At 35.6% G+C, this 27,856-nt stretch overlaps 1 protein-coding gene across 1 annotated transcript; it reads left to right on the top strand.

Moving 5' to 3' along the window:
* The first annotated feature begins 1,752 nt into the window (after positions 1–1,752).
* On the top strand, positions 1,753–27,851 carry LOC137401184 (man(5)GlcNAc(2)-PP-dolichol translocation protein RFT1-like). The gene is made up of 13 exons (XM_068087568.1): positions 1,753–1,845; positions 3,067–3,152; positions 7,668–7,781; positions 9,734–9,923; positions 10,683–10,784; positions 12,083–12,208; positions 13,411–13,489; positions 13,774–13,955; positions 14,978–15,122; positions 17,283–17,388; positions 20,049–20,177; positions 27,181–27,301; positions 27,682–27,851. Exons 1-13 carry the CDS (start codon positions 1,753–1,755, stop codon positions 27,844–27,846), a joined length of 1,638 nt encoding a protein of 545 aa, XP_067943669.1. The 3' UTR covers positions 27,847–27,851.
* The last annotated feature ends 5 nt before the right edge of the window (positions 27,852–27,856 follow it).

Here is a 27,856-nt window from a genome sequence, read left to right as displayed (position 1 = left end):
CCTCTGATGAACATGACGAGCCTGTTGGTCACCTGTGATGGTTGAAAAATGCTGTAGAAATTGTTCTCGCCATATGGCGGGAATTGTCAGTCACATGATCAGATTATGTTAATTTCAGTTCAAGTTTGATCTATTGCAAATAGCAGACACGCTTTCTCGGAGTAAACTTGTTAATTTCAATTCGTCATGCCTAACGCGCAATATTAAATATTAAAATTGTTAATGTTGTCATTCGAGAAAAATATGTATGTATTTTTTCACAATATGAAGTGTGATAATTATCATCATTAAAATCATATATATATACATATATATATATATATATATAATATTCGTTCTATCACTCTCTAGCTATAACTATTACTATTAGCTAGCTTGGCACATAGGAGCTGGCTTGTGGCGGTGCTTACTTGCTGGGAAGTTTGATTCTGTTGAGGAGCTTCTTCAGATAGAGCGTTAGGCTCGAAACGTCAGGGTCTTATCTCTTCGGAATTTGACATTTTTTATGATCGCAAGTCGGACATGTACACATACTTCAAATTGTTGGACGGAATGGCCAAGCTGAAACTGTAAACTAGCGTGCATCTATATTTGATACGGGCTCTTCGGTAAAACCCGAAGTGTTTGTCATAAACTAGTGCTATGATAAGTTTTATATTGAGCCTTTTATTGGCTTTTCAATTTACGTGAGAACATCACGTGACAGAATAATAACCAAATGTAATGAATACGTCAGAGAAATGAACAGATTCCAATCTACGGCGGCTTTTCGTTTTTTAGCTTTTAAGAGCTTGTAATCACATTTTCACATATTTTGCACCTACAACACAACAGAGTAAGACATGGTGAATCTTATGATACCAAATAACTGTAATGTGAATTTTGTTGCAAGTCAACCTTTAAAGTAAGTGTTAATAAACGATTAGGCATTTTTGTGATGGCGGTGATTAACTGTTCGTTTCTGAGCTTTTAAGAGCTTGTAATCACATTCCCACATATTTTGCACCTACACCACAACATAGTAAGACATGGTGAATCTTTTGATATCAAATAACTGTAATGTGAATTTTGTTGCAAGTCAACCTTTAAAGTAAGCATCATTTGTGATAAATCACTGTAATTGGTTTTTCGTTGATTGGTTTGAATCATAAAATACAGTTGAAAGGCTGCTGCTCTATGTGTGAGGTGAGACCAGAGAACTTATCACACACTGACTAACACGCTGCTTTAATCATCATAAATGAAAGTTGAACTATAAGCAAGTTTATGTGTTACATTGAAAAAAAATGCAAATAATATGCATATTGATCATATTTGGTTAGTTTTTCTTTTTAGCAACAACCTGCAAACGGTGAAAAAAAGATGTTTTGTAAGAGTTGTCTTCTCTGAGGTGATAGCTGTAATTGACATAAGTAAAGCTTTTGCTGCATTGCACTAATTAGACACCTATTAGATTTACTTATATTTACTGAACTCTTTATATCATTGTAAAAAATTTATTCTTTAGCCTATTAAATGTTTTTTGAAGTTCCGGTGATCTAAGCTCTACTCTGGTTTTTATAAAAAGCTGCGTAACTTGATGTAAACCTTAATGTAAAAATTGGATGTCATGTTTTTAGGGTTGTCTACCCTATATATCCATTTTCTACAACTATTATTTATCATTTTTATAATCACATGTTAAATACAAATTTTTATTTTACTCACAATGTTTAGGAATCTCCTTACATCTGTAGTATTTTGCGTACAGATATGGCTACAGGTGAGAATACGTTAAGCAAGGATGAACAAAATGATTTGGTGACTGGAGTAGCTCGATCAACGTCATACAATATTGTTTTACAGGTAATAACACAGTTACTCTCTCACCCGCTCGCTATTTAAATCTGACTTTGCATGCCGGATATGAAGCTGACCAATTATTCCTAGCTGACTTATTCTAGCTAGTCAGAGATGCTTCAATCATTCCTAGCTGACTTATTCTAGCTAGTCAGAGATGCTTCAATCATTCCTAGCTGACTTATTCTAGCTAGTCAGAGATGCTTCAATCATTCCTAGCTGACTTATTCTAGCTAGTCAGAGATGCTTCAGTCATTCCTAGCTGACTTATTCTAGCTAGTCAGAGATGCTTCAGTCATTCCTAGCTGACTTATTCTAGCTAGTCAGAGATGCTTCAATCATTCCTAGCTGACTTATTCTAGCTAGTCAGAGATGCTTCAATCATTCCTAGCTGACTTATTCTAGCTAGTCAGAGATGCTTCAATCATTCCTAGCTGATTTATTCTAGCTAGTCAGAGATGCTTCAATCATTCCTAGCTGACTTATTCTAGCTAGTCAGAGATGCTTCAGTCATTCCTAGCTGACTTATTCTAGCTAGTCAGAGATGCTTCAATCATTCCTAGCTGACTTATTCTAGCTAGTCAGAGATGCTTCAATCATTCCTAGCTGACTTATTCTAGCTAATCAGAGATGCTTCAGTCATTCCTAGCTGACTTATTCTAGCTAGTCAGAGATGCTTCAATCATTCCTAGCTGACTTATTCTAGCTAGTCAGAGATGCTTCAATCATTCCTAGCTGACTTATTCTAGCTAGTCAGAGATGCTTCAATCATTCCTAGCTGACTTATTCTAGCTAGTCAGAGATGCTTCAATCATTCCTAGCTGACTTATTCTAGCTAGTCAGAGATGCTTCAGTCATTCCTAGCTGACTTATTCTAGCTAGTCAGAGATGCTTCAATCATTCCTAGCTGACTTATTCTAGCTAATCAGAGATGCTTCAGTCATTCCTAGCTGACTTATTCTAGCTAGTCAGAGATGCTTCAATCATTCCTAGCTGACTTATTCTAGCTAGTCAGAGATGCTTCAATCATTCCTAGCTGACTTATTCTAGCTAGTCAGAGATGCTTCAGTCAAGTACATCGATAAGCATCCTTCCGCTTTCGCATCATCAACCTTAACTTGTGCTAATATGTACATTTTTGGTTCATTGTAAAGACGAATTTCTTCGTTCCCTTCGTTATTGCCAGTTATTTAGGCAGTTCTCTGGCAGAGCGGTTGTCTGTTGCAGTTGATGCTGAGGATATCTACATTTGTAATAAATGCCATCGTACTCAGGCATGTAACAAAAGATCTTCTTGGAATCGTCAACGTAAGGTAAGTTAAACTCTTTTTAACTCGTTGTATAGTTTGGCTTCTTCAAGAGCTGATAAATGCTATATTTGACGAAGTTCATTGTTTGTTAAATAAAGGTATCTTAGAGAAATACAGTTAATTGTTAGTATAGCAAACTAGTAGCAAACTACAGCAGAGTCTGCTACTATTTTTATAATCACAAATAAATCTTTTCTGGTCTGTTAACTCACGCCGGTTCAATAGGTGTACATGCCGCTTGTTTGTTAGACCTTTTGACATTTTATTATTATTCTATTCACCAAGCTTTCGTAGGGCAATGACATGGGGCAATAAAATTGTATATTTAACCCTTTTGCAGGTGATACGACATTAATGTCGTTTTGCGATAGTGATTCTAGTAGGTAGTGCGACATTAATGTCGATATCGTACGCACTATGTATTAAGACTTACTGTTGGTCTCTGTTCATTTTTCTATTCAGTTAAATACTTTCTAAAGTAAAAGAACACACGTGAGGACTTGAATAACTACATCTTAGACATGTATCTTTTTATTTCAACTTGCTTTGGGCGATCGTTATCAAACGCCCTTTCTATGTTTTTTTACTCGGTAAGATACTAAGCCTTTTTCCCCCCGAATTGATTTTTATGCTTTTATGTTAGTTAACAAAAGAACTTGTTATTGGTCTGTGTTCATTTTTCTATCCAATTAAATATTTTCTAAAGTAAAAGAACACATGTGAGGACTTGAATAACTACATTTTAGACATGTATTGTTTTATTTCAACTTGTTTTGGGCGATCGTTATCAAACGCCCTTTCTATGTTTTTTTACTCAGTAAGGTACTAAGCCTTTTTCCTCCGAATTGATATTTATGCTTTACGATCGTTGTCGATGCCCTTTCTATGCGCCTTTTTTACTTAGTAAGATCCAAGCATTGATTTTTTGTGAACACAAAAAAACATTTTATAATCATGGCTTCATATTCCCAACGACCAGCTAGATCAACTCGAAGGGCCCAGTTTGTTTTGGCAGATTCTATAGCTGATGACTCAGACAATGACTCCAATTTTTCTGATGTCAATCTGATGATAGACAGTATAGAGTATAGACCACAAATAGACTGTATGGACTATGGATATGTGCTATGGACTAAGTCTAAACAGTGGCTAATATGCATTACAAAGTGTGGTTCTACTTGTAAAATGCTTTATTTGTAATATAAATACAAAATATGTTTTATTCAACAATATAACATTATCGCAACAACAATCAAATTTTTCAATTTAAAAAAAAATTTACATGGGTAGTTTAAATAGCTCAAACAGGCACAAAGAGTGTAAAACTGTTTGTAAAATGCCTTGTTATATGATACAAACCTATCATACAACCATAGTGTAGCAAAAAAATATAATTTTAATAAAATTTCAAAATTTTCATTTTTCCTTAAAATTACTTCACCCAAGACGATCAGAAATAGGCTCAAAAACTCACCTGCGAAAGGGTTAAAGTATTTATCATTTTGATTTTTCTCATGCGATGTTATTTTATTTCTTGTGTTAGTGAGGGTTTGCCAAAGCTCTAGAGCCGCATCATTAATTGATTGAATTATTTGGTGCATGCTATTGTGTTGTCAACTTACAACCCTACGCGACTTACATCTGACCGAGTTTACGACGGCCATGACCACATGTTGTAATATTTTTATAATACATACATGTACGTCTATGTAACGTTTAGTAGAGTAGCGAGTAGATCATTACAATACGCATACAGATACGTACAGTATAATAGTAGTGAATCTACAATTATTTTATGTAGCCTGAATCCAAAGTACAGTAACAGCAAACATTTTTAGCCTATGCGGTAGTTTATGATCAATAAAACTGTTCATTAAAATTAAACAAACAGAACAGTGCTTTGAAAACAAATTGTATTCTGATTTTGTATTCTATTTCGTATGATTTTTTGTATTTTGTAACTAAATCAAATGTAAATTATACATTGATTTTACTTAAACCTACAAGGTATTTTTAAGAGTAAACCAATGTGTAGCCCAGGCTAGGTTTAAGAGTAAACCTATGCTTAGCCCAGGCTAGGTTTAAGAGTAAACCAATATGTAGCCCAGGCTAGGTTTAAGAGCAAACCAATGTGTAGCCCAGGCTAGGTTTAAGAGTAAACCAATGTGTAGCCCAGGCTAGGTTTAAGAGTAAACCAATATGTAGCCCAGGCTAGGTTTAAGAGTAAACCAATGTGTAGCCCAGGCTAGGTTTAAGAGTAAACCAATGTGTAGCCCAGGCTAGGTTTAAGAGTAAACCAATGTGTAGCCCAGGCTAGGTTTAAGAGTAAACCAATGTGTAGCCCAGGCTAGGTTTAAGAGTAAATCAATGTGTAGCCCAGGCTAGGTTTAAGAGTAAACCAATATGTAGCCCAGGCTAGGTTTAAGAGTAAACCAATGTGTAGCCCAGGCTAGGTTTAAGAGTAAATCAATGTGTAGCCCAGGCTAAGTTTAAGAGTAAACCATTGTGTAGCCCAGGCTAGGTTTAAGAGTAAACCAATGTGTAACCCAGGCTAGGTTTAAGAGTAAACCAATGTGTAGCCCAGGCTAGGTTTAAGAGTAAATCAATATGTAGCCCAGGCTAGGTTTAAGAGTTAATCAATGTGTAGCCCAGGCTAGGTTTAAGAGTAAATCAATGTGTAGCCCAGGCTAGGTTTAAGAGTAAACCAATATGTAGCCCAGGCTAGGTTTTGACGTAAAATAAGAAACTACAAAAGTGTTGAAATAATCTGCATTCATTTCAAGGAAATCTGATTACATTATAAAAAGGTTAAAAAGCAAAACAGTTAAGAGATAATAAGGTTTATTTAATACTATGCACCTGCCATCATATACGTACTATGTACCTTACCTACCATTATATACGTACTATGTACCTACCATTATATGCGTACTATGTACCTACCATTATATGCGTACCATGTACCTACCATTATATACGTACTATGTACCTACCATTATATGCGTACTATGTACAGTCAAACATGGATAACTCGCCCACGGATAGCTCGAACACATGGTTAATTCGAACGGTTTCTTTGGTCCGTTCCCACGTAATGATAAATTGCTATAGATAACTCGAACTGAATACTGTTAATTCGAACTGTTTTTTGCCCAACGGCTACCGAAACGGTTGTTATCACTTTAAAAAATCACTTTATTCCAAGCCATAGAGGTAAACCTCAACTTTTCGTAATTCATGAGCGTCGTTATTACAACTATCGGCAAAATATTTTTGTCAATGACTTTTCTAAAGGTTTGGTGAAATTTGATTTATACCAAACATTCGCTTAGCGATCGCCCTTCGGAAGCAAGGTAAAGTGAGGTAATCTTTGCATAAACTTCAAGAAAAATCGGCAAAATTGATCGTGGGTAAAACGCTCGAAAGAAAAAGATGTATTTTCTTTTGAGCATTTCAACAACGATCAAGTTTTGCCAATGTCAATCTAAAAAACGTCCTGGCAATAACATCACCTCAAACAACAAACCAATCTCAAGTGATAGAAAAATCTCTATACCTTTTGATAAAAACGTTTTAAACTTTACATTACAAGCATTTAATTTGAAACAAGCCATTTGTGCTTTTGATTTATATTATAGTTTGTATATGTACATGTATCTACTAATAAATAAGTAAATACATGGACTTGTGACAGTGCTCTGATAACTTGAACGCTCTGATAATTCGAACACTTTTGCTCGGTACCTTGAAGTTCGAGTTATCCATGTTTGACTGCACTTACTATTATATGCGTACTATGTACCTACCATTATATGCATACTATGTATCTACCATTATATACATACTGTATACCTTCCATTATATGCGTTTTATGTTCCTACCATTATATGCGTACTATGTACATGTACCTACCATTATATGCGTACTATGTACCTACCATTATATGCGTACTATGTACCTACCATTATATGTGTACTATGTACCTACCATTATATGCGTACTATGTACCTACCATTATATGCATATTATGTACTTACCATTATATGCGTACTATGACCTACCATTATATGCGTACTATGTACCTACCATTATATGCATACTATGTACTTACCATTATATGCGTACTATGACCTACCATTATATGCGTACTATGTACCTACCATTATATGCATACTATGTACCTACCATTACATGCTTACTATGTACCTACCATTATATGCGTACTATGTACCTACCATTATATGCGTACATACTATGTACTTACTACCTCTCTGATTGTAACCAGTCATAAGTCGACGGCGCCCTGTATAGTACATCAGAACGCCATTCAGCAACCCACTTCCACATGTCAATCAACCTGATTTTGAAGACGTCTCATGTAATTTTTTCGTTTGGTAATTTACACTTGCTGTAAATCATGATATCCGCTTGTTAGGCTACGTTGCTCAAGTTTGTCACTGATCCGCTTAGCTCAATAGATCAATACGGAAATGGGCTCATTTCAATTAAATTATACAGGTTGACGCTGCTTTACTCAACTACCCTGTTCATTGGTCGAGAATCTTTCCGAAGGTCCTGCATGAGCAAGACAGACGCCTCTTGGCAGGAAATCGTCAATATCATCTGGTTTGCGTAGGTGTCTTCGACCTTGACCTTGCAGGTTATTAACCTTACCGGTGTACTATGTTATTCCTAGGATTTGAGAAAGCCGCGAGAGGCTGTAAAAATAAAACTTTTAGGTAGAATGTTAAAACTCCCGAGAGTTGCAAAATAGATGTAAAAACAACTGAACTAACAGGTTACAGCTTTGTATTCTATAGTAGAGGCTCCGACATACATGTACATACAGCGAAGTTGTGCTTCTTCTTTGGTAAAAGGTTGACAGTAAACTTACAAACTAATTTTATTCTCTAAAACTCATCTAGTAGTAGTTGTTATCAGCTCATGTTCTTTAAAGGTTGACTTGCAACAAAATTCACATTACAGTTATTTGGTATCAAAAGATTCACCATGTCTTACTCTGTTGTGTTGTAGGTGCAAAATATGTGGAAATGTGATTACAAGCTCTTAAAAGCTCAAAAACGAACAGTTAATCGCCGCCATCACGAAGCCGCCGTAGATTGAAATCAGTTTATTTCTCTGACGTAGTCATTACATTTGGTTATTGTTTTGTCACGTGATGTTCTCACGTAAAATAAAAGGCTCAATATAAAACTTCTCGTAGCACTAGGTTATGACAAGCACTTCGGGTTTTACCGAAGAGCCCTTACCAAATATAGATGCTCGCTAGTTTACAGTTTTGTTTTGGCTTGGTCTAATCGTCTAGTCGTAATCTGATCATGTGACCCATACTTCTTGCCAAACAGCACGAATAATTTGTGCAGCATTTTTCGACTATCACAGGTGACCAACAGGCTCGTCATGTGCATCACAGGATGATATGCACTTCTTCGAGCTAAAGTTAAAAAATTAAACAAATTTTTATGGTAGGTTTTGAGATATCAGTGCTCATAGTAACAGCATTACAATGATGACGAAATAGATGCGTAAGAACAAGATGACATCTTGTATAGACATGGTTTTATTAAATGCGTAAAGTATATTTGTGAAAATATTTCGACAAATGAGGTTGCGTGAAAGTGTAAACAGAAGCTATCTTGTACGACTACATCACATTTGAGCCGTTTTGAAAAGAGAATCCAAACTACGGCGGTCTCGTGTGGCTGCGATTAACTGTTCGTTTTTGAGCTTTTAAGAGCTTGTAATCACATTTCCACATATTTTGCACCTACAACATAGCAGAGTAAGACATGGTGAATCTTTTAATACCAAATAACTGTAATGTGAATTTTGTTGCAAGTCAACCTTTAATAACCAATAACATACTGAGTTTCATGAAGTGTAGCCAATAGCATGATGGTGCTCATGAGGAACTCAGATTCCACAGCAATGAGTCAACATCTTAACTTAATAGCCCATGTATTTATTGGCATGGTGTTAAGATATATATTTTTAATTTGTTTTGTGTAATTTAGAAAATAGAACAAAACTTTATATTTTGATGAAGTGTTATTAAATTAGTCTAGCAACTCGGTTGCCTGAAATTTAACTAGAAACAACTATAACATAAAACTGTTGGGAGATCTTTGCACGGGTCATTAATTAGGAGTCTAAATTTTTACCTAGCCATGTAAATGACCTAGATGTGTTCTTACCTTAAATATTGCTGACTTACAGCCTGTTTTAGACCATCAGAAAACATGTGTGCAGTAAAAACAGTTTATAGGTAGTTTCAATTCAAAGTCATACATCCCTTTTTTACATGAAGCCATTGACAGTTCAGACTCAATCAGATGGAGGGTGTTCCTAAGAATGAGCCAAAAATTTCTACTTGCCATGCTTCGTGGTGTTCACCAAACTAGAATGCTTAAAGGTGTTGTTTGAGCTGAGTTTTTAACAAAGTTGCATATATCAAACAATCTCTAAAACATGTTGAACATTTCTCTGTCAATCCACTTTACTAGTCTATTGGCTCACCACTCTGGATAGCAATAAAACTGTTTCTCTGATATCATCTATTGTAGCCCTATGCTTGGTTTGGGGGCTGCCATAGTCCTCTCATACCTCTGGCTCTTTCATCTTAAACTACCGGACGCGGAACTCCACTTTTCATACACAGTGGGAGTTGTCTGCTTCAGTCTCTCAGCTGTTCTAGAGATGCTCAGTGAGCCTGTTTATATTATTGGTCAAAAGTTGCTCTACGTACGATTTGCGGTGAGTATTAATTGCTGTTATAGTTCTGTATTGATGGGAGATTGAGCGTTGTCTTGTTGAATGACATCAGAGATCATCAGGTTTGTCAAAGAACAGATCGTTTACTTACTGGTTTATACAATGACATCAAGTGGCAAGTGCTGGACTGGGTGAATGAAGCTTTGATTGGTTGCTCTTACACTCGATTGACCAATCTATAATCAGGGTATGCCATGCATGTAAGAAGTCGTAATGTATAATTCACTTTTAAGATATGTGTTGGCACTTTGTGTGCTTTAATTAATTTTGTGTGATACAGTAGTACCTCGCAATTCAGCTTTCGCGCTTTCAGTGTTTTTCAAGGTAACAAATATTCATGTAAAGTTTAAGAAAAAAACACAACTTCAAGTATATAAAATAAATAAATCTTTCGTACTCAGTTCCAGAGAGATCCCTCAGCAAGCAGCTTTGTAATGGCAGTTGATACAATTTGTTGTTTTTCTAGTTTACGCTTTGTTAAATGTAAAAGTGTAAAGCACCTGTGATGCCCTCCATTATGTCTCTCAGATGCCCTCAACCTATAAAATTATCTACCAAGTCCTAAGAAACAAGGAGAATGCTTATGATTAATTAAAAGCAATTTTTTTAGATTGAGTTTAGCTGTTTCTATTTCACGGATTTTCACGTCTCGCGGAAGGGGCTAGTCCGGATTAACCTAAACAATGAAGGATTACTGAATTATCTGAGATATATCCTTGCGCATTTGTGTTTATTTTGTAGGCATTACTGGAGGGTGCAGCCCTCATACTCAAGTCCATCGTCACCATAGTCCTTGTTCTCCTATACCCTCAGATGGCTATTCTCATATTCTGTTTTGCACAGGTATTTTCTTGCCATTTCTTTATTTAATTCATTGTGCAGGGATTCATTTATTCTGCGCTGTTGTTTGTTATCTGATAATTGTTCTCGATTCATGAGAGTTCCAACTCTGTATTTTTTATTCGTGTCATCAGCTTTCAGCTCACACTTGTCATATGAGAGTTCCAACTCTGTATTTTTTATTTGTGTCATCAGCTTTCAGCTCACACTTGTCATATGAGAGTTCCAACTCTGTATTTTTTATTCATGTCATCAGCTTTCAGCTCACACTTGTCATATGAGAGTCATTGAATAAGCAGCACCATAATGTTGAATTTTTGGGCTACATTGTTTGGTTCTCACAAACATGCACAATGAAATTTGATTAGAAGTTTTAAATTTTAAATTTATATTTCTCAACTCAGTTTGTACGCTGTCTATTGTTATCAATGAGCTTCCAAAACAAATTTTATTGTTTAGCTAGCTGAATGTCTGGCGTTGCACGGGTAATAAAAACAGCTTTTAAACAGTGGCGGGTAATGTAGTTGCCATTGGCTAAGTTAACTAATTAACCAATAGCAAATTAGCGAATCGGGTAATTTGAGTAACTTAAGCTCGTAACTTAAGCTTGCCGTGGGTCTGAAGCTAGCTCCTGTGGTATTACACACCCCACAATGTCGTTATGCGTATTTTGACAGATGTAAAGAATAGGGCCACAGTTATTCCATTGCGTAGCACTCTTGCCGGGTGGCGTAATGGTTTAACACGCTTGTTTGCAGACCTGGAGATTCTGAGTTCAAATTCAGCGCAAAGGGCATTTTCCATTGCTAAAACTTTGTCACTATAACTATACACATGAATGACAGACAAACAGACAAACGAAAAACACCGAGAATTATATATAAGGTTGATATTTAGAAGATCAGTAAACGTATAGCAATGAAGTGGGAATGCGCCTGCAAAAATTGATTGATAGAAATGGAGTCAGAATAGTTATAAAAAAATATTGCTTATAATAAAAAGTTAACCTGATACCTTGATCTGGTAGTTCCCAAAATGTCATAAGCAATAATGCAAAACAAAAAATGGAAGAGCAACCTATAAACACATGACCTAGGAGTTGTGCCATCCATTTCATTGAGCTTGGCGACGTTTTAGCATCACAGTTTGAGATGTTGGTCTAGCATTCATTAAAACATGAAAAATTTCAATCTTTCAACGTTTCAACAGACAAATGTTGCAGTTTGACATTTTGAAATGATTAAGTAACCTTTTAAGAGTTTTTTGTCATGTCAGTCATCGTGTTTATTTTATTATTTCAGCTGTCATTCACTCTTGTTTACACCTGTGGCTACTTTATCTACTTTGGCTATCTGACTGCCGCTGGCAAGCCTTCCTTTCCTCTAAGAAATATCCGACAGTTCTTTCCAAACAGAACAGAGAGTGGAGTAAGTCTGATGAAATTAGTCATCATAACCAGGGATATTTGAGTGTACTCATAACTCTCTCATTGTGTTGTTAGCCTCACCTCAGGTGATTTAGTTTACAGGTAAAACTTGACATGAAAAGTTAATCTACTCCAATCTTTGCTTCTTAAGTCAAAACTGTAATATGTTGGAGTGAATATTTCATGAGAATGCATTTTATTTCATTTAATTTGTTTCACAGATCATTTACGTAATTGCATGTAGCATGTAATTGTATGACATGTGACATGTGTCACATTTCATATGTGATAGGTCATATGTGATGTGTTATATGTCAATAGTCATATGTCTTATATCATATGTCTTATTTGATATGTTTTATGTATTACGTTTTTTATAAGTCATATTATTATTTTATACGTCATATTATTATTTTATACGTCATATACGTCATTCTGAATGTAGAACGCCTTATGCCATAAAACATGTCATTCATCATTTGTCATGTCATATTTCATATGTCATATCACATATGACATATATGTGAGAGACATTAATTATTCATTATATAAGAGTACATAAAACTAAATTATATGTGAGAGACTAAATGATAATCATAAAAATCAATTAAAGGAGGTTTTCTGTTGTTACAGGCATTAAAAACAGGCGAATAAAATATATAGGCTTTACAGTACACGAGGCAGATAGTATATAGGTAGAGGTGTCAATAGAAATACTATTCTGGTTTATTTTAGGCTATAATAGGTTTGGATAAATTAACCAAGCTCGTTTGTGTTTTTGATTCAATTTCATATTGATCAGTTGTTGTATTTAGTCCTTGACTAGCACCCTGGCAGTCCCAATTTGCTGTGAGAGATCGTCAGGTGTAATAACTAATTGCAGATATTCCTCAATTGGCAAGGCCGCTGATTGACATAAGCAATATAATGTAAGTCTACCAAGGTGAAAGTTCTCAGTTCAAATCCCGCTGAAAGCTATGTTTTTCCTCACCTAAGCGTGGCTTCAAACAGATGCGACTCTTATTATAGTAAAGATTATCACATCCTACGGCTCAACTTTCACTAGTTACACTCTTATTATAGTAAAGACCTATCTATATTGCATCTACCTATCTATATTGCATATACCTCTCTATATTGCATATACCTATCTACATGTATATTGCATCTACCTATCTATATTGCATATACCTTCCACTGCAGATCGTCATCAACAGGCAACTGGCGAGTCTTGTTTGGAGCTTCCAAAAGCAGTCTTTTCTCAAGCAGTTGCTTACTGAAGGTAGAGTGTTTTTAAGCTTGTTTGAGGTCAAAGATCAAAGGTCGTGGCAACCTTTTAGCGGTGTGAAAATTAGTGAAAAAGGTCTGGTTTTTATTGCCTGATGCCTAAGTAGCATAATGAGCTTGATGTTGTTCAATTATTAGTGTTTGCTAATGTGTGGTATCAGGTTATTGCTGGGAGATGTGGATGTCACTGTCATGTGGGTTAGTGGTGCGTGAATGCTCAACTGACACCAGGTTGCAGGTGGGTTGTGTGTTAATTTGAAAGTGGCAGCTTTGTTGCAGGTGAAAGGTATATTATGACTGTTTTCAACATCTTGTCATTCGCTGACCAAGGTGTGTTTGATGTCATCAGCAACCTCGGGAGCCTAGTGGCCCGTTTTCTATTTCGCCCTATCGAGGACAGTAGCTACCTTCTCTTCTCGTATACTATTGTTAGAGGAACTTCAGCTACCCAACAAGACAAGGTTGTATTTGTCGTTAGATTATGGAAGGGAAATTCAGTTTAAGGAAGCATTTTGATTATGTTATAGCCAACCATCTATTATTATCATAGCTCACAAATATGTTATAGCCAACCATCTACTATTATCATAGCTCACAAATATGTTATAGCCAACCATCTATTATTATCATAGCTCACAGATATGTTATAGCCAACCATCTACTATTATCATAGCTCACAAATATGTTATAGCCAACCATCTACTATTATCATAGCTCACAAATAATTTATGTTATAGCCAACCATCTATTATTATCATAGCTCACAAATATGTTATAGCCAACCATCTATTATTATCATAGCTCACAAATATGTTATAGCTAACCATCTATTATTATCATAGCTCACAAATATGTTATAGCCAACCATCTATTATTATCATAGCTCACAGATATGTTATAGCCAACCATCTACTATTATCATAGCTCACAAATAATTTATGTTATAGCCAACCATCTATTATTATCATAGCTCACAAATATGTTATAGCCAACCATCTATTATTATCATAGCTCACAAATATGTTATAGCCAACCATCTATTATTATCATAGCTCACAAATATGTTATAGCCAACCATCTATTATTATCATTGCTCACAAATATGTTATAGCCAACCATCTATTATTATTATAGCTCACAAATATGTTATAGCCAACCATCTATTATTATCATTGCTCACAAATATGTTATAGCCAACCATCTATTATTATTATTATTATGGCTGATGAGTGATAGCTTTGGTCTTGCAGTCATTGTCACCATTTTTCAGTCAAAATGTGATTTGCCTCGCATCAGCATTGCTTTGTTGTCTCTGAAATTCATTTCAGTTGAAATTTATAATTGATTGATATCACAAAATCAGCCATCTAAATATATTTTTATTATCAACCTTTGATTGTCTCTATCAGCATTCACATAAGGTGTTTGGTGGTTCACCTGAGCTTAGATATAACTTGCTATGAGTTATTCTGGTCCACTGTAGGAGTCTTTGCACACAGCAACAGAGGCACTCACACAACTGCTTAAACTTCTAACTCTGACCGGCCTGACAATCCTAGTGTTTGGCTACAATTATGCTCACCTCGCTCTGCATGTCTATGGTGGGCAGGTGCTTAGCGTAGGAGCAGGTAAGTCTCCTTTTCCTTGAACCTTTTTAAACTGATATATCATAACATCATTATTTTTGCATTTAAGGCAATTAATATTTAATAGAAGAGGCATGGAGCGAGTCTGTTTAACATACTGAGGTATGTTAAACAGACTCGCTCCATGCCTCTTCTACGTCACCTTGGCACTATGTATATTACCACTGAAAATAAAGGCATGGTTTTCAAATTTGGCTAGCTGAATACGGTTTATGCATCACAAAGCCCGGTCTTTGATATCACTTGTCGCACAGCTATTGGAAGATCATTATTTGGTTTGACTCTTACACCTACCGTAAAACCTTTAATTGAATGCCATAGCGCTCTATTTTTCAAATCTATATTTCTCAAAGTATGTCGTCGGATAATTTTGGAATAAATGTTCTGTACCGAAAAAGATTCCAATTCGGAAACTGCCGTTTTCAAGTCTGACGCCTTGCCCGCTAGACTACGCAAATCGAATTGCTAGCTTGCCAATATAAGTCATTTTATGAGAGCAAAACTTAACTGCTTTGCGTATGATGCTGGTCATAGCATAAGGTCACGAGAAGCTGTTCTCTCACATTATTAAACTGGCTAATAGCAAAAACTCTCACTATTTCTCATTGTTTATAAGACAGAAAATGATATGATAGTAGTTCTTCTCATGATATGTAGTTTGAAAGCTAGAATGGCAAATGTTGTTATATGTTAAATACAAATCAATTTTCTGTCCAAAGACTCTTCTATTACACGGGCAATGCCGGGTGGCACAGCTAGTCTCCCTCTATAGTGGAGTTCAATTGGAGGTGGCATTCAAATAGAGGCTGGCGGTATATTTTCAAATGGCTCGTCAGAATTTTTGGAAGATAAATTTAGCCCTATAACAGGTGAAGCGAATATTGCCTATATTTTGCTCACTTTCTGGAGGAGCAATATTAAACCTTTTGGATTCAATAAATCTGCTAACTCGCCTCTGTTAACTTGCCTTAACTTGTCAAAGATCTCTTGATAAATATGCATCAAGAAATATCTCTACCAGTTGATATCTATTGCTTGCAATTGACCTGTGATGATATAGCCTGTGTCCTTCTTTGCAATTTGTTGGCATTTTCAATTTTTATTTCATTGTAACTTTGAAGATACATTTTTATTTTATATTTATATTTTACAATGTTGCGTAAAAGCTCATTGCACCCATTGATATGTTTGCTAGTTTCCAGCCAAAACTAGCTTATTATGTGCAATAGAAGTGGAGTTATGAGCATAGATCCATTGTAAGCTGTGTTAAGATAGCCGCAAGGATGTTATTAAATAACATGCTATAAAATAACATGCTATTAAATAACATGCTATTAAATAACATGCTATAAATCTGCATATTGATAAGTCATACAAGGATAATTTATTAAATGATACAAATATATATTCATGAACAAGTGACATAATAAACGAACCATACTTATATTGCATGCAGAAACAAAAATTAACATTTTTAACACAAAAATGTTTCCATTTGCTCAGATAGCTGCGTTCTGATTGTTGCTTTCGATGGAACGAACATCTTCTAGTTGTCCAATATTTTCCACAATATCAACTCTTCTTCTGCGCTGTAGAACTAGTCAATATTAGTGTGCAAACAATCATTTTTTTGGAGGAGCGAACCTTTTATGCTCTTCATTTAGCACAAATGCAACTCGTAAAGGTTTGCTCACTAAACGTAACCTTTGACCCAAAACTTGCAAACCGTTTTTTTATATGTGTGTTCTTCAAAGTATTAAGAACACGTTAAACAAGGAACTACTATTTGCTATAGGAACTATATTGATTATTTCTATGCCGTTGCGTTCAAAGTCCCAACGAAAAAAAGTGAAAAGTTTTGGAGTTGGACAACAAGATAATTAATTGTTATTAATATAAACGGTTCATTATTAATACGATTTTGTGGACACTTTTCTACTGATCACTTGATGTGATGGGTTTATAAAGATCAAAGATAGCGGAGGTGGCGGTCAAATGGAGGTGGCGTTCAAATAGAGGGTAGCGCTCTATTTTTCAAATCTTCTAACGCAGTGGTGGTCGGATTGATCTGGCGTTCAATTAGAGGTTTTACGGTAGATTCAGTTCTAGGTTCATGTCGCAGGTATAATTGCTGGATTGCAGGGCCCTACTTGCTGCGATGGTACTCAGTCTATGTGTTGCTTATGGCTGTCAATGGTCTCACTGAATGCTTCTCCTTTGCTACTATGAGCAAGCCTCAGCTTGACAGGTTCGTAGCAGGTACTTCCTCCCACCTACTAATTAAATCCATTTTTTCATCTCATTGAATCCTTTCATCCATAGTAGCTTCTCAAACACACTGACTGGAGTATTACTTGCTATTTTATTTCGAATGGTCTCACTATTGTGCTGATTCATCTAGCTTCGCTATTGTGTGACAACTCCAAATTTGCTAATTTTAGCTTGTCACTGTTCAAGTCAATGTAGTAATCTTATTATGTTCGCTTGTCATTTTCATGCTACACAAAATGAGCTATATATTAAACATAATAATTCTTATGCCTACATAACATGAGCTATATGTTGAATATAATCATTCTTATGCCTACACGACATGAGCTATATATTAAATATAACCATTCGCATGGCTAGACAACATAAGCTATATGTTAAATATAATCATTCTTATGCCTACACAACATGAGCTATATGTTAAATATAACCATTGTTATGCCTACACAACATGTGTTACATGTTAAATATAATCATTCTTATGCCTGCACAACATGAGCTATATGTTAAATATAACCATTCTTATGCCTACACGACATGAGCTATGTTAAATATAATCATTCTTATGCCTACACAACATGAGCTATATGTTAAACATAACCATTCTAATGCCTACATAGCATGAGCTGTATGTTAAATATAACCATTTTTATGCCTACACAACATGTGCTATGTGTTAAATATAATCATTCTTATGCCTACATAACATGAGCTATATGTTAAATATAACCATTCTTATGCCTACATAACATGAGCTATATGTTAAATATAACCATTCGCATGGCTAAACAACATGAGCTATATGTTAAATATAATCATTCTTATGCCTACATAACATGAGCTATATGTTAAATATAATCATTCTTATGCCTACACAACATGAGCTATATGTTAAACATAGCCATTTGCATGGCTACACAACATGAGCTATATGTTAAATATAATCATTCTTATGCCTACACAACATGAGCTATATGTTAAATATAATCATTCTTGTGCCTACACAACATGAGGTATATCTTACATGGTACCAACAAGTCTTTTACAAGCCAAACAACAGTTCAAACTGTTGTTTGGCTTGTTTTGTTGTGATTCATATATGTGCCATTTTCTTTTTCCGTATATGTTATATGTTTACACATGTGTGTACATTCATATAGATTATATATACATGTATTGTATATATTATTGATATATTTTTATAATATTGATGATAATGTAAATATGAATCAATATAGTGTATATATATATGTATATACAAGCTTATATAAGCCTCACCTTTGTTGAAAAGTTTGTGCTGTAGTTTATTCACGCAGTCTAAAAATTATACCTGCAAACATCTTACTACGCTTGGGGTTTAGGTACTGTCACATGATAAACTCAGAGTTATATAAAATGAAAAGACATAAATATATCTATATAAAAGAGTTATATGAAATATTATTAAATTAAAACAGATTTTTGTGTAATGATAATTGTTAATACAATTTTAATCAATTGTGGAAATGCGCAAATGCTAAAATAATTAATTCAAGTAGAAGCTAGGAAGTATCTAGTACTTGTACTGAAGTGATGAGGTCATTAGTTGTGGTCACTGTCATACAACATCTCCAGCACAGGATTCCATTCTCCAGTTGCTTTTTGTTGATGAAGAACTGCCGCAGCATTTCGGTTGGTAGTTGTCCACAGTTGATAGCTCACCACATTAAATTTAAACACTCCATCGTATTTAGCTCTTCTTGCTGATATGGGTTACAAAACGAGCTCGCTAATATGGCGCCTGTTTAATGTAAAGCAATTTGCTAAAGGCGTAACGCATCACTCGCCTTGCCCCCTTTGCCCGCAAAGGTGAAAACAGTCATTGGTCGATTGCCACCTCGTCAGCCAATGCATGCGTGTGATGATGGACAGAGGCAGTAGATTTGACGAATTTCTCATGTGGCTAAGTTAGATGAAGTGTGTTAAACGAAAAGAAAACAGCCGGTGCGGCTTATACACGCTGCGTACCGGTATCTCAAAAACCTCTAAAGTTGGGAGGGCGACTTATACTTGGTGGGATGCTTATACACAAGGATTTATGTACCGCTTATAAAATCAGATGGTTTTATAGGTAACTAAAATTTCTTTTGCCAGTTATAACGCTGCGGCAAGATGGCGCGGTGTTGGTGCGGTGCTTAGTAATTCATGAGAAGATAACTCCACGTATGCCTGCATTAGGTTGTATGTGTCAACATAACATATCTATGCTTTATTATTATGTATATACGGTATTATTAAAGTGTTAAACTGACTGCAGAAGTTAGAAAAAACTAAATACATGATCTGTTCTTAAAATGGGATCATCAACTGTCAAAAAACAAAACTGGAAAAAGTACGTCATAATTGGAAATTTGATACGCAAAACATTTAATGTTAAATTGAGTTGTATGTACTATTATTCCCTCATAATTATGTTCATTTTTATCAGCAATAGAAGGTATAAATAGCTTCAAATAGATAATCAGGCAGAAAAGAAATAACTTGATTCGTATAATATGGTTTTATGTAAGTTCTTAATGGTGACAAGCTCATTGGTTAGACTCGCCCTGTAATACAGGGGTGGGAGATATAGTACAGTTCTGTATCTACCGTTTACAGGTTCAACTACAAAATGCTGGCATTTTCGATCGGGTTCCTTGCTGCCTCTCTCGTGTTTACCTCCAGGTTTGGCAGCGCAGGTTTCATCATGGCCAACTGCTGCAACCTAATCTTGCGTATTATTCACAGGTGAGCTGTTTCTAATGTACCGTCTCTCCTTGTTAAATATTGAGTTTTTGTGTGCCCTATAGGTATTGTTAAAATATTCCGACAACAGTCCAGACAATGTATGCATTTTTACATAAGCTCTCTCCACTTCTAAAGAATCGACGGCACATTCTGATGAGCTGCACTCCACTTTCACTAGTTGTACAAAAGCTTCTTTGCATCACATTTTTTGGTTAAAGGTTGACTTGCAACAAAATTCACATCACAGTTATTTGGTATCAAAATATTCACCATGTCTTACTCTGCTGTGTTGGAGGTGCAAAATATGTGGGATGGTGATTACAAGCTCTTAAAAGCTCAAAAACGAACAGTTAATCGCAGCCACACGAGACCGCCGTAGTTTAGATTCTCTTTCCAAAACAGCTCAAATGGGACGTAGTTGTTACAAGATGGTTTCTGTTTACACTTTCATGCAACCTCATTCGTTATTTTCACAAATATGCTTCACGCATTCAATAAAACCATGTCTATTGTTCTTTGTTACTGTCACTTTTAGCACTGATATCCTATAACTTACCGTAAAAATTCGTTTAATTTTTTAACCTTTGCTCGAAGGAGTACATATCATTGTCTGATAATCATGACGAGCCTGTTGATCACCTGTGGTAATCGAAAAGTGCTACAGAAATTATTTGCGAAGTATTGGGTCACATGATCAGATTACGACTTGTTGACTAGATCAAGCCGAAACAAAACTGTAAAGTAGCGAGCATCTATATTTGATACTGGGTCTTTGGTAAAACCCAAAGTGTTTGTCATAAACTAGTGCTACGATAAGTTTTATATTGAGCTTTTTATTGGCCTTTCAATTCACGTGAGGACATCAGGTGACAAGACAATAACCAGATGTAATGACTACGTCAGAGAAATAAACAGATTCCAATCTACGACCGCTTTTCGTTTTTGAATCACATTTCCACATATTTGGCACCTACAACACAACAGAGTAAGACACAGTGAATGTTTTGATACCAAATAACTGTAATGTGAATTTTGTTGCAAGTCAACCTTTAAGAAAGTATTATTTTAGTATTATTACACTCTTTAATTAATTATATGTTTTACAACAGCTCTCATATGTTGGGAACTTGCTAAACTCTTCAGTGGGATTCCCATCAAGCGTTCCGTCATTGGCCAAAATTTTGGCTTATGAATCGTAAAGTAATCTGTAATTCATTTAATTTATTAGTTTTTGTTATATTAGTGATTTAAATTGTACCAAAGACGGTACTGAGGTGTTGGGTATCGACAAGCATAATCTATGTTCACCTCTAGTTCACTGTATTATTCTGGTGTTAAATATTTCCAAATAGCTTGATCTATGATGATATTACAATAGGACCTGCGTGTAGATTGATCTATGATGATATTATAATAGGACCTGCATGTAGATTGATCTATGATGGTATTATAATAGGACCTGCGTGTAGATTGATCTATGATGATATTATAATAGGACCTGTGTGTAGATTGATCTATGATGACATTACAATAGGACCTGCATGTAGATTGATCTATGATGATATTATAATAGGACCTGTGTTTAGATTGATCTATGATGATATTATAATAGGACCTGTGTGTAGATTGATCTATGATGATATTATAATAGGACCTGCATGTAGATTGATCTATGACGATATTATAATAGGACCTGCGTGTAAATTGATCTATGACGATATTATAATAGGACCTGCGTGTAGATTGATCTATGATAATATTATAATAGGACCCGCGTGTAGATTGATTTATGATGATATTACAATAGGACCTGTGTTTAGATTGATCTATGATGATATTATAATAGGACCTGCGTGTAGATTGATCTATGACGATATTATAATAGGACCTGCGTGTAGATTGATCTATGATAATATTATAATAGGACCCGCGTGTAGATTGATCTATGATAATATTATAATAGGACCTGCGTGTAGATTGATCTATGATGATATTATAATAGGACCCGCGTGTAGATTGATCTATGATGATATTATAATAGGACCTGTGTTTAGATTCATCTATGATGATATTATAATAGGACCTGCGTGTAGATTGATCTATGATGGTATTACAATAGAACCTGTGTTTAGATTCATCTATGATGATATTATAATAGGACCCGCGTGTAGATTGATCTATGATGGTATTACAATAGGACCTGCGTGTAGATTGATCTATGATGATATTATAATAGGACCTGTGTGTAGATTGATCTATGATGGTATTACAATAGGGCCTGCGTGTAGATTGATCTATGATGGTATTACAATAGGACCTGCGTGTAGATTGATTTATGATGATATTACAATAGGACCTGTGTTTAGATTGATCTATGATGATATTATAATAGGACCTGCGTGTACATTGATCTATGACGATATTATAATAGGACCCGCAAGTAGATTGATCTATGATAATATTATAATAGGACCTGCAAGTAGATTGATCTATGACAATATTATGATAGGACCTGCGTGTAGATTGATCTATGATGATATTATAATAGGGCCTGCGTGTAGATTGATCTATGATGATATTATAATAGGACCTGTGTGTAGATTGATCTATGATAATATTATAATAGGACCTGCGTGTAGATTGATCTATGATGGTATTACAATAGGATCTGCGCGTAGATTGATCTATGATGGTATTATAACAGGACCTGCGTGTAGATTGATCTATGATGGTATTATAATAGGGCCTGCATGTAGATTGATCTATGATGGCATTACAATAGGACCTGCGTGTAGATTGATCTATGATGGTATTACAATAGGATCTGCGCGTAGATTGATCTATGATGGTATTATAATAGGGCCTGCATGTAGATTGATCTATGATGGCATTACAATAGGACCTGCGTGTAGATTGATCTATGATGGTATTATAATAGGGCCTGCGTGTAGATTGATCTATGATGATATTATAATAGGACCTGCGTGTAGATTGATTTATGATGATATTATAATAGGACCTGCGTGTAGATTGATCTATGATAATATTATAATAGGACCTGCGTGTAGATTGATCTATGATGGCATTACAATAGGACCTGCGTGTAGATTGATCTATGATGGTATTACAATAGGACCTGCGTGTAGATTGATCTATGATGATATTATAATAGGACCTGTGTGTAGATTGATCTATGATAATATTATAACAGGACCTGCGTGTAGATTGATCTATGATGGTATTATAATAGGACCTGCGTGTAGATTGATCTATGATGGTATTATAATAGGGCCTGCGTGTAGATTGATCTATGATGGTATTATAATAGGACCTGCGTGTAGATTGATCTATGATGGTATTACAATAGGGCCTGCATGTAGATTGATCTATGATGGCATTACAATAGGACCTGCGTGTAGATTGATCTATGATGATATTATAATAGGACCTGCGTGTAGATTGATTTATGATGATATTATAATAGGACCTGCGTGTAGATTGATCTATGATAATATTATAATAGGACCTGCGTGTAGATTGATCTATGATGGTATTACAATAGGATCTGCGCGTAGATTGATCTATGATGGTATTACAATAGGACCTGTGTGTAGATTGATCTATGATAATATTATAACAGGACCTGCGTGTAGATTGATCTATGATGGTATTATAATAGGGCCTGCGTGTAGATTGATCTATGATGGTATTATAATAGGACCTGCGTGTAGATTGATCTATGATGGTATTACAATAGGGCCTGCATGTAGATTGATCTATGATGGCATTACAATAGGACCTGCGTGTAGATTGATCTATGATGATATTATAATAGGACCTGCGTGTAGATTGATTTATGATGATATTATAATAGGACCTGCGTGTAGATTGATCTATGATGGTATTACAATAGGGCCTGCACGTAGATTGATCTATGATGATATTGTAATAGGACCTGCTTGTAGATTGATCTATGACGATATTATAATAGGACCTGTGTGTAGATTGATCTATGATGGTATTACAATAGGACCTGCGTGTAGATTGATCTATGATGGTATTACAATAGGACCTGTGTGTAGATTGATCTATGACGATATTATAATGGGACCTGCTTGTAGATTGATCTATGATGGTATTACAATAGGGCCTGCACGTAGATTGATCTATGATGATATTGTAATAGGACCTGCTTGTAGATTGATCTATGATGGTATTACAATAGGACCTGTCTGTAGATTGATCTATGATGGTATTACAATAGGACCTGTGTGTAGATTGATCTATGACGATATTATAATGGGACCTGCTTGTAGATTGATCTATGATGGTATTACAATAGGGCCTGCACGTAGATTGATCTATGATGATATTGTAATAGGACCTGCTTGTAGATTGATCTATGACGATATTATAATAGGACCTGTGTGTAGATTGATCTATGATGGTATTACAATAGGACCTGCGTGTAGATTGATCTATGATGGTATTACAATAGGACCTGTCTGTAGATTGATCTATGATGGTATTACAATAGGACCTGTGTGTAGATTGATCTATGACAGCACTACAATAGGACCTGTGTTTAGAAGAATGCTACCATACAATATTAGCATTGCACTGAGTGGTTATATAAAAAATTACTATGACAATTTACGTTATGAACTTTAAATAAAATAATAAGTTTAATTCATGAGGTTTTCCAAACGCAGTGTTGCTGCCCTAAGTGAGTCTGCTTCAACACGCTTGGTTTATCTCCTGCTGTTTGCTTATTAAATTGGCAATATCCAATCTATCAACTAGAAGAAGGCGAGGAGACAATTCCAATGACATTTTTAGTATTCATTACGTATACACTTTCATTCTGCAAACATTAACTACAAAAGCTCCCCTACTTACGAACATTCGAGTCACGAACAACGGTACATACAAACATGTCTGCGCGTGTGTCCGCCGCTAATACCGATGCTATTAGCGACTGTATTACTGACGTATTAGCGGCGGAAAGAGGCACTACTCGGAAGCACCACCCAGCATCCACCTTCCTCTGCCCAATTCGTTGCAGTGCATAAGTGCGTGAATGTATCTCCAGTGCGCAAAGATCGTTTTTTATTTTTACTGCGCGTATTGTAAAGGAATTTGCCGGCCTTTACTTAGCATGATCTAGACTAATAAATAAAGAGAAGAGAGTGCGTGTAGTTTCATTCAGCTTTTTATTAGCGCAGGAAATTTCACTAGCCGAGGAGCGTACAGCTATCTGCTCAACTGAGTAAGCGCGCACCTTCATATATAATAATATCAACCGTTCCGGCTAAAGGCAAGAACACCTGCTAACAAGGTGAATAAATAGGATCACTAGTGCGTTGGTATGACAACAATATAAGTGACGATAAGTGATAGCATAACGAGTGAAACAAAGATATAATAAAAGGGCAACTCATACAGTAAAATAAGACAACAACGATAAGTGATAGCATAACGAGTAAAACAACGATATAATGAAAAGGACAGCACATACAACAAACAATAAATAAAATATGCAGTGTGCCATGTTTTCTCTTCATTTTATTACATGCTTTTCTTGTACAGACCAATACAGGTTACTTATACAAGCCTTAAACATACTTATATATACCTTCAATATACTTATATAGGCCTTAAACATAAATTATAACACAAAATATACCACTGAAGCAACTTACGAACGAATTCACCTTACAAACGATCGTTCGGAGCGTAACTTGTTCGTAAGTTGGGGAGCGTCTGTACTGATTAATGTCACGGCTGAGATTTGACATGTAAGAGGTAAACATCATACACTAGCTACATGCGTGGATACACGTAAGAGGTAAACATCATACACTAGCTACATGTCTGGATACACATAAGAGGTAAACATCATACACTAGCTACATGTGTGGATACACATACGAGGTAAACATCATACACTAGCTACATGTGTGGATACACATAAGAGGTAAACATCATACACTAGCTACATGTGTGGATACACATAAGAGGTAAACATCATACACTAGCTACATGCGTGGATACACGTAAGAGGTAAACATCATACACTAGCTACATGTCTGGATACATGTAAGAGGTAAACATCATACACTAGCTACATGTCTGGATACGCATAAGAGGTAAACATCATACACTAGCTACATGTGTGGATACACGTAAGAGGTAAACATCATACACTAGCTACATGCGTGGATACACATAAGAGGTAAACATCATACACTAGCTACATGTGTGGATACACGTAAGAGGTAAACATCATACACTAGCTACATGTGTGGATACACATAAGAGGTAAACATCATACACTAGCTACATGTGTGGATACACATAAGAGGTAAACATCATACACTAGCTACATGTCTGGATACACATAAGAGGTAAACATCATACACTAGCTACATGTGTGGATACACATAAGAGGTAAACATCATACACTAGCTACATGCGTGGATACACATAAGAAGTAAACATCATACACTAGCTACATGTGTGGATACACATAAGAGGTAAACATCATACACTAGCTACATGCGTGGATACACGTAAGAGGTAAACATCATACACTAGCTACATGTCTGGATACATGTAAGAGGTAAACATCATACACTAGCTACATGTCTGGATACGCATAAGAGGTAAACATCATACACTAGCTACATGTGTGGATACACGTAAGAGGTAAACATCATACACTAGCTACATGTGTGGATACGCATACAATGTAAGAGGTGAACATCATACACTAGCTACATGTGTGGATACACATAAGAGGTAACCTTCATGAACTAAGCTTTGGTTACATTCAAGTTTTGTCTCGAACTCTCAAAGTTGCTTTCTGTCAACCTTTGGCTACCAATAAAACCATCAACAACATGGAAGGTTGTACAAGAAATCTTGCTGAGAGGCTAGTCATCCTCTATACTGTTAATCTTCAGCTATCCTTCCATCGCATAACTTTTTTGTCATATTCTAGTGTCTATATAATTGAGAAGTTCTATGAAGGTACTTCCGAATACCCAATAATAAACTCTCTCCTTGACTCAAGGGTGCTGATTGTGTACTCAGTTGCGTTCATCCTCACTTCCACATCTAGGGTAAGCTCTCTGACAGCAGAATATCTGCTTCAATTTTCCTTCTCAATCAGTTTGTAGCTTTTTTCCACTTAGTAAGCAGTGTATAGTTATCTGATGAGTATTCAATTGGTATACATATTGAATGCGTGCGATGAAATACATAGCAAGCAATACTGTTACATTTTCAATTTACTTATATTTCACTGTTTGTTTACTCATCCTGGTGTTTTGCTTGTTGAAAAATGGGTTACTGTTGTTTTGAATAAATAAACATTCATCAATGTTTGGGGCCGAGACATAACAGCATCATTGAATGATGTTTTATCGATGACGATTCCGGATGTGGACAAACATTTACAATGTTTATTCAATCTTGCTGTCAATTGTTGTTCTTTCTACAGGTCTGGTTTGGAGGAAATGCACTTTTACCATCCCTATTACACATTCTTACCGGAGTTACTTCCCTCACTTTGATTTTAGCAGCCATTTATACATACGAGAAAAGAGCCGTGACATTTATTATTAATAAATTTATTTCTCCGTTAATAAAATCCAAAGCAGCGTGAGCAAACAACT

This window comes from Watersipora subatra, chromosome 7 (genome assembly GCF_963576615.1).
Source record: "Watersipora subatra chromosome 7, tzWatSuba1.1, whole genome shotgun sequence".
NCBI lineage: Eukaryota > Metazoa > Bryozoa > Gymnolaemata > Cheilostomatida > Watersiporidae > Watersipora > Watersipora subatra.
This window is presented reverse-complemented; position numbering and strand designations above follow the sequence as displayed.

Bases quoted from the DNA above. Each gene is read 5' to 3' on its own strand.
- LOC137401184 (XM_068087568.1), top strand. From the start codon at position 1,753: ATGGCTACAGGTGAGAATACGTTAAGCAAGGATGAACAAAATGATTTG. The intron at 3,153-7,667 runs GTAAGTTAAACT...TAAATTATACAG, and splicing joins CTTGGAATCGTCAACGTAAG to GTTGACGCTGCTTTACTCAA. The intron at 7,782-9,733 runs GTAGGTGTCTTC...CATCTATTGTAG, and splicing joins GTCAATATCATCTGGTTTGC to CCCTATGCTTGGTTTGGGGG.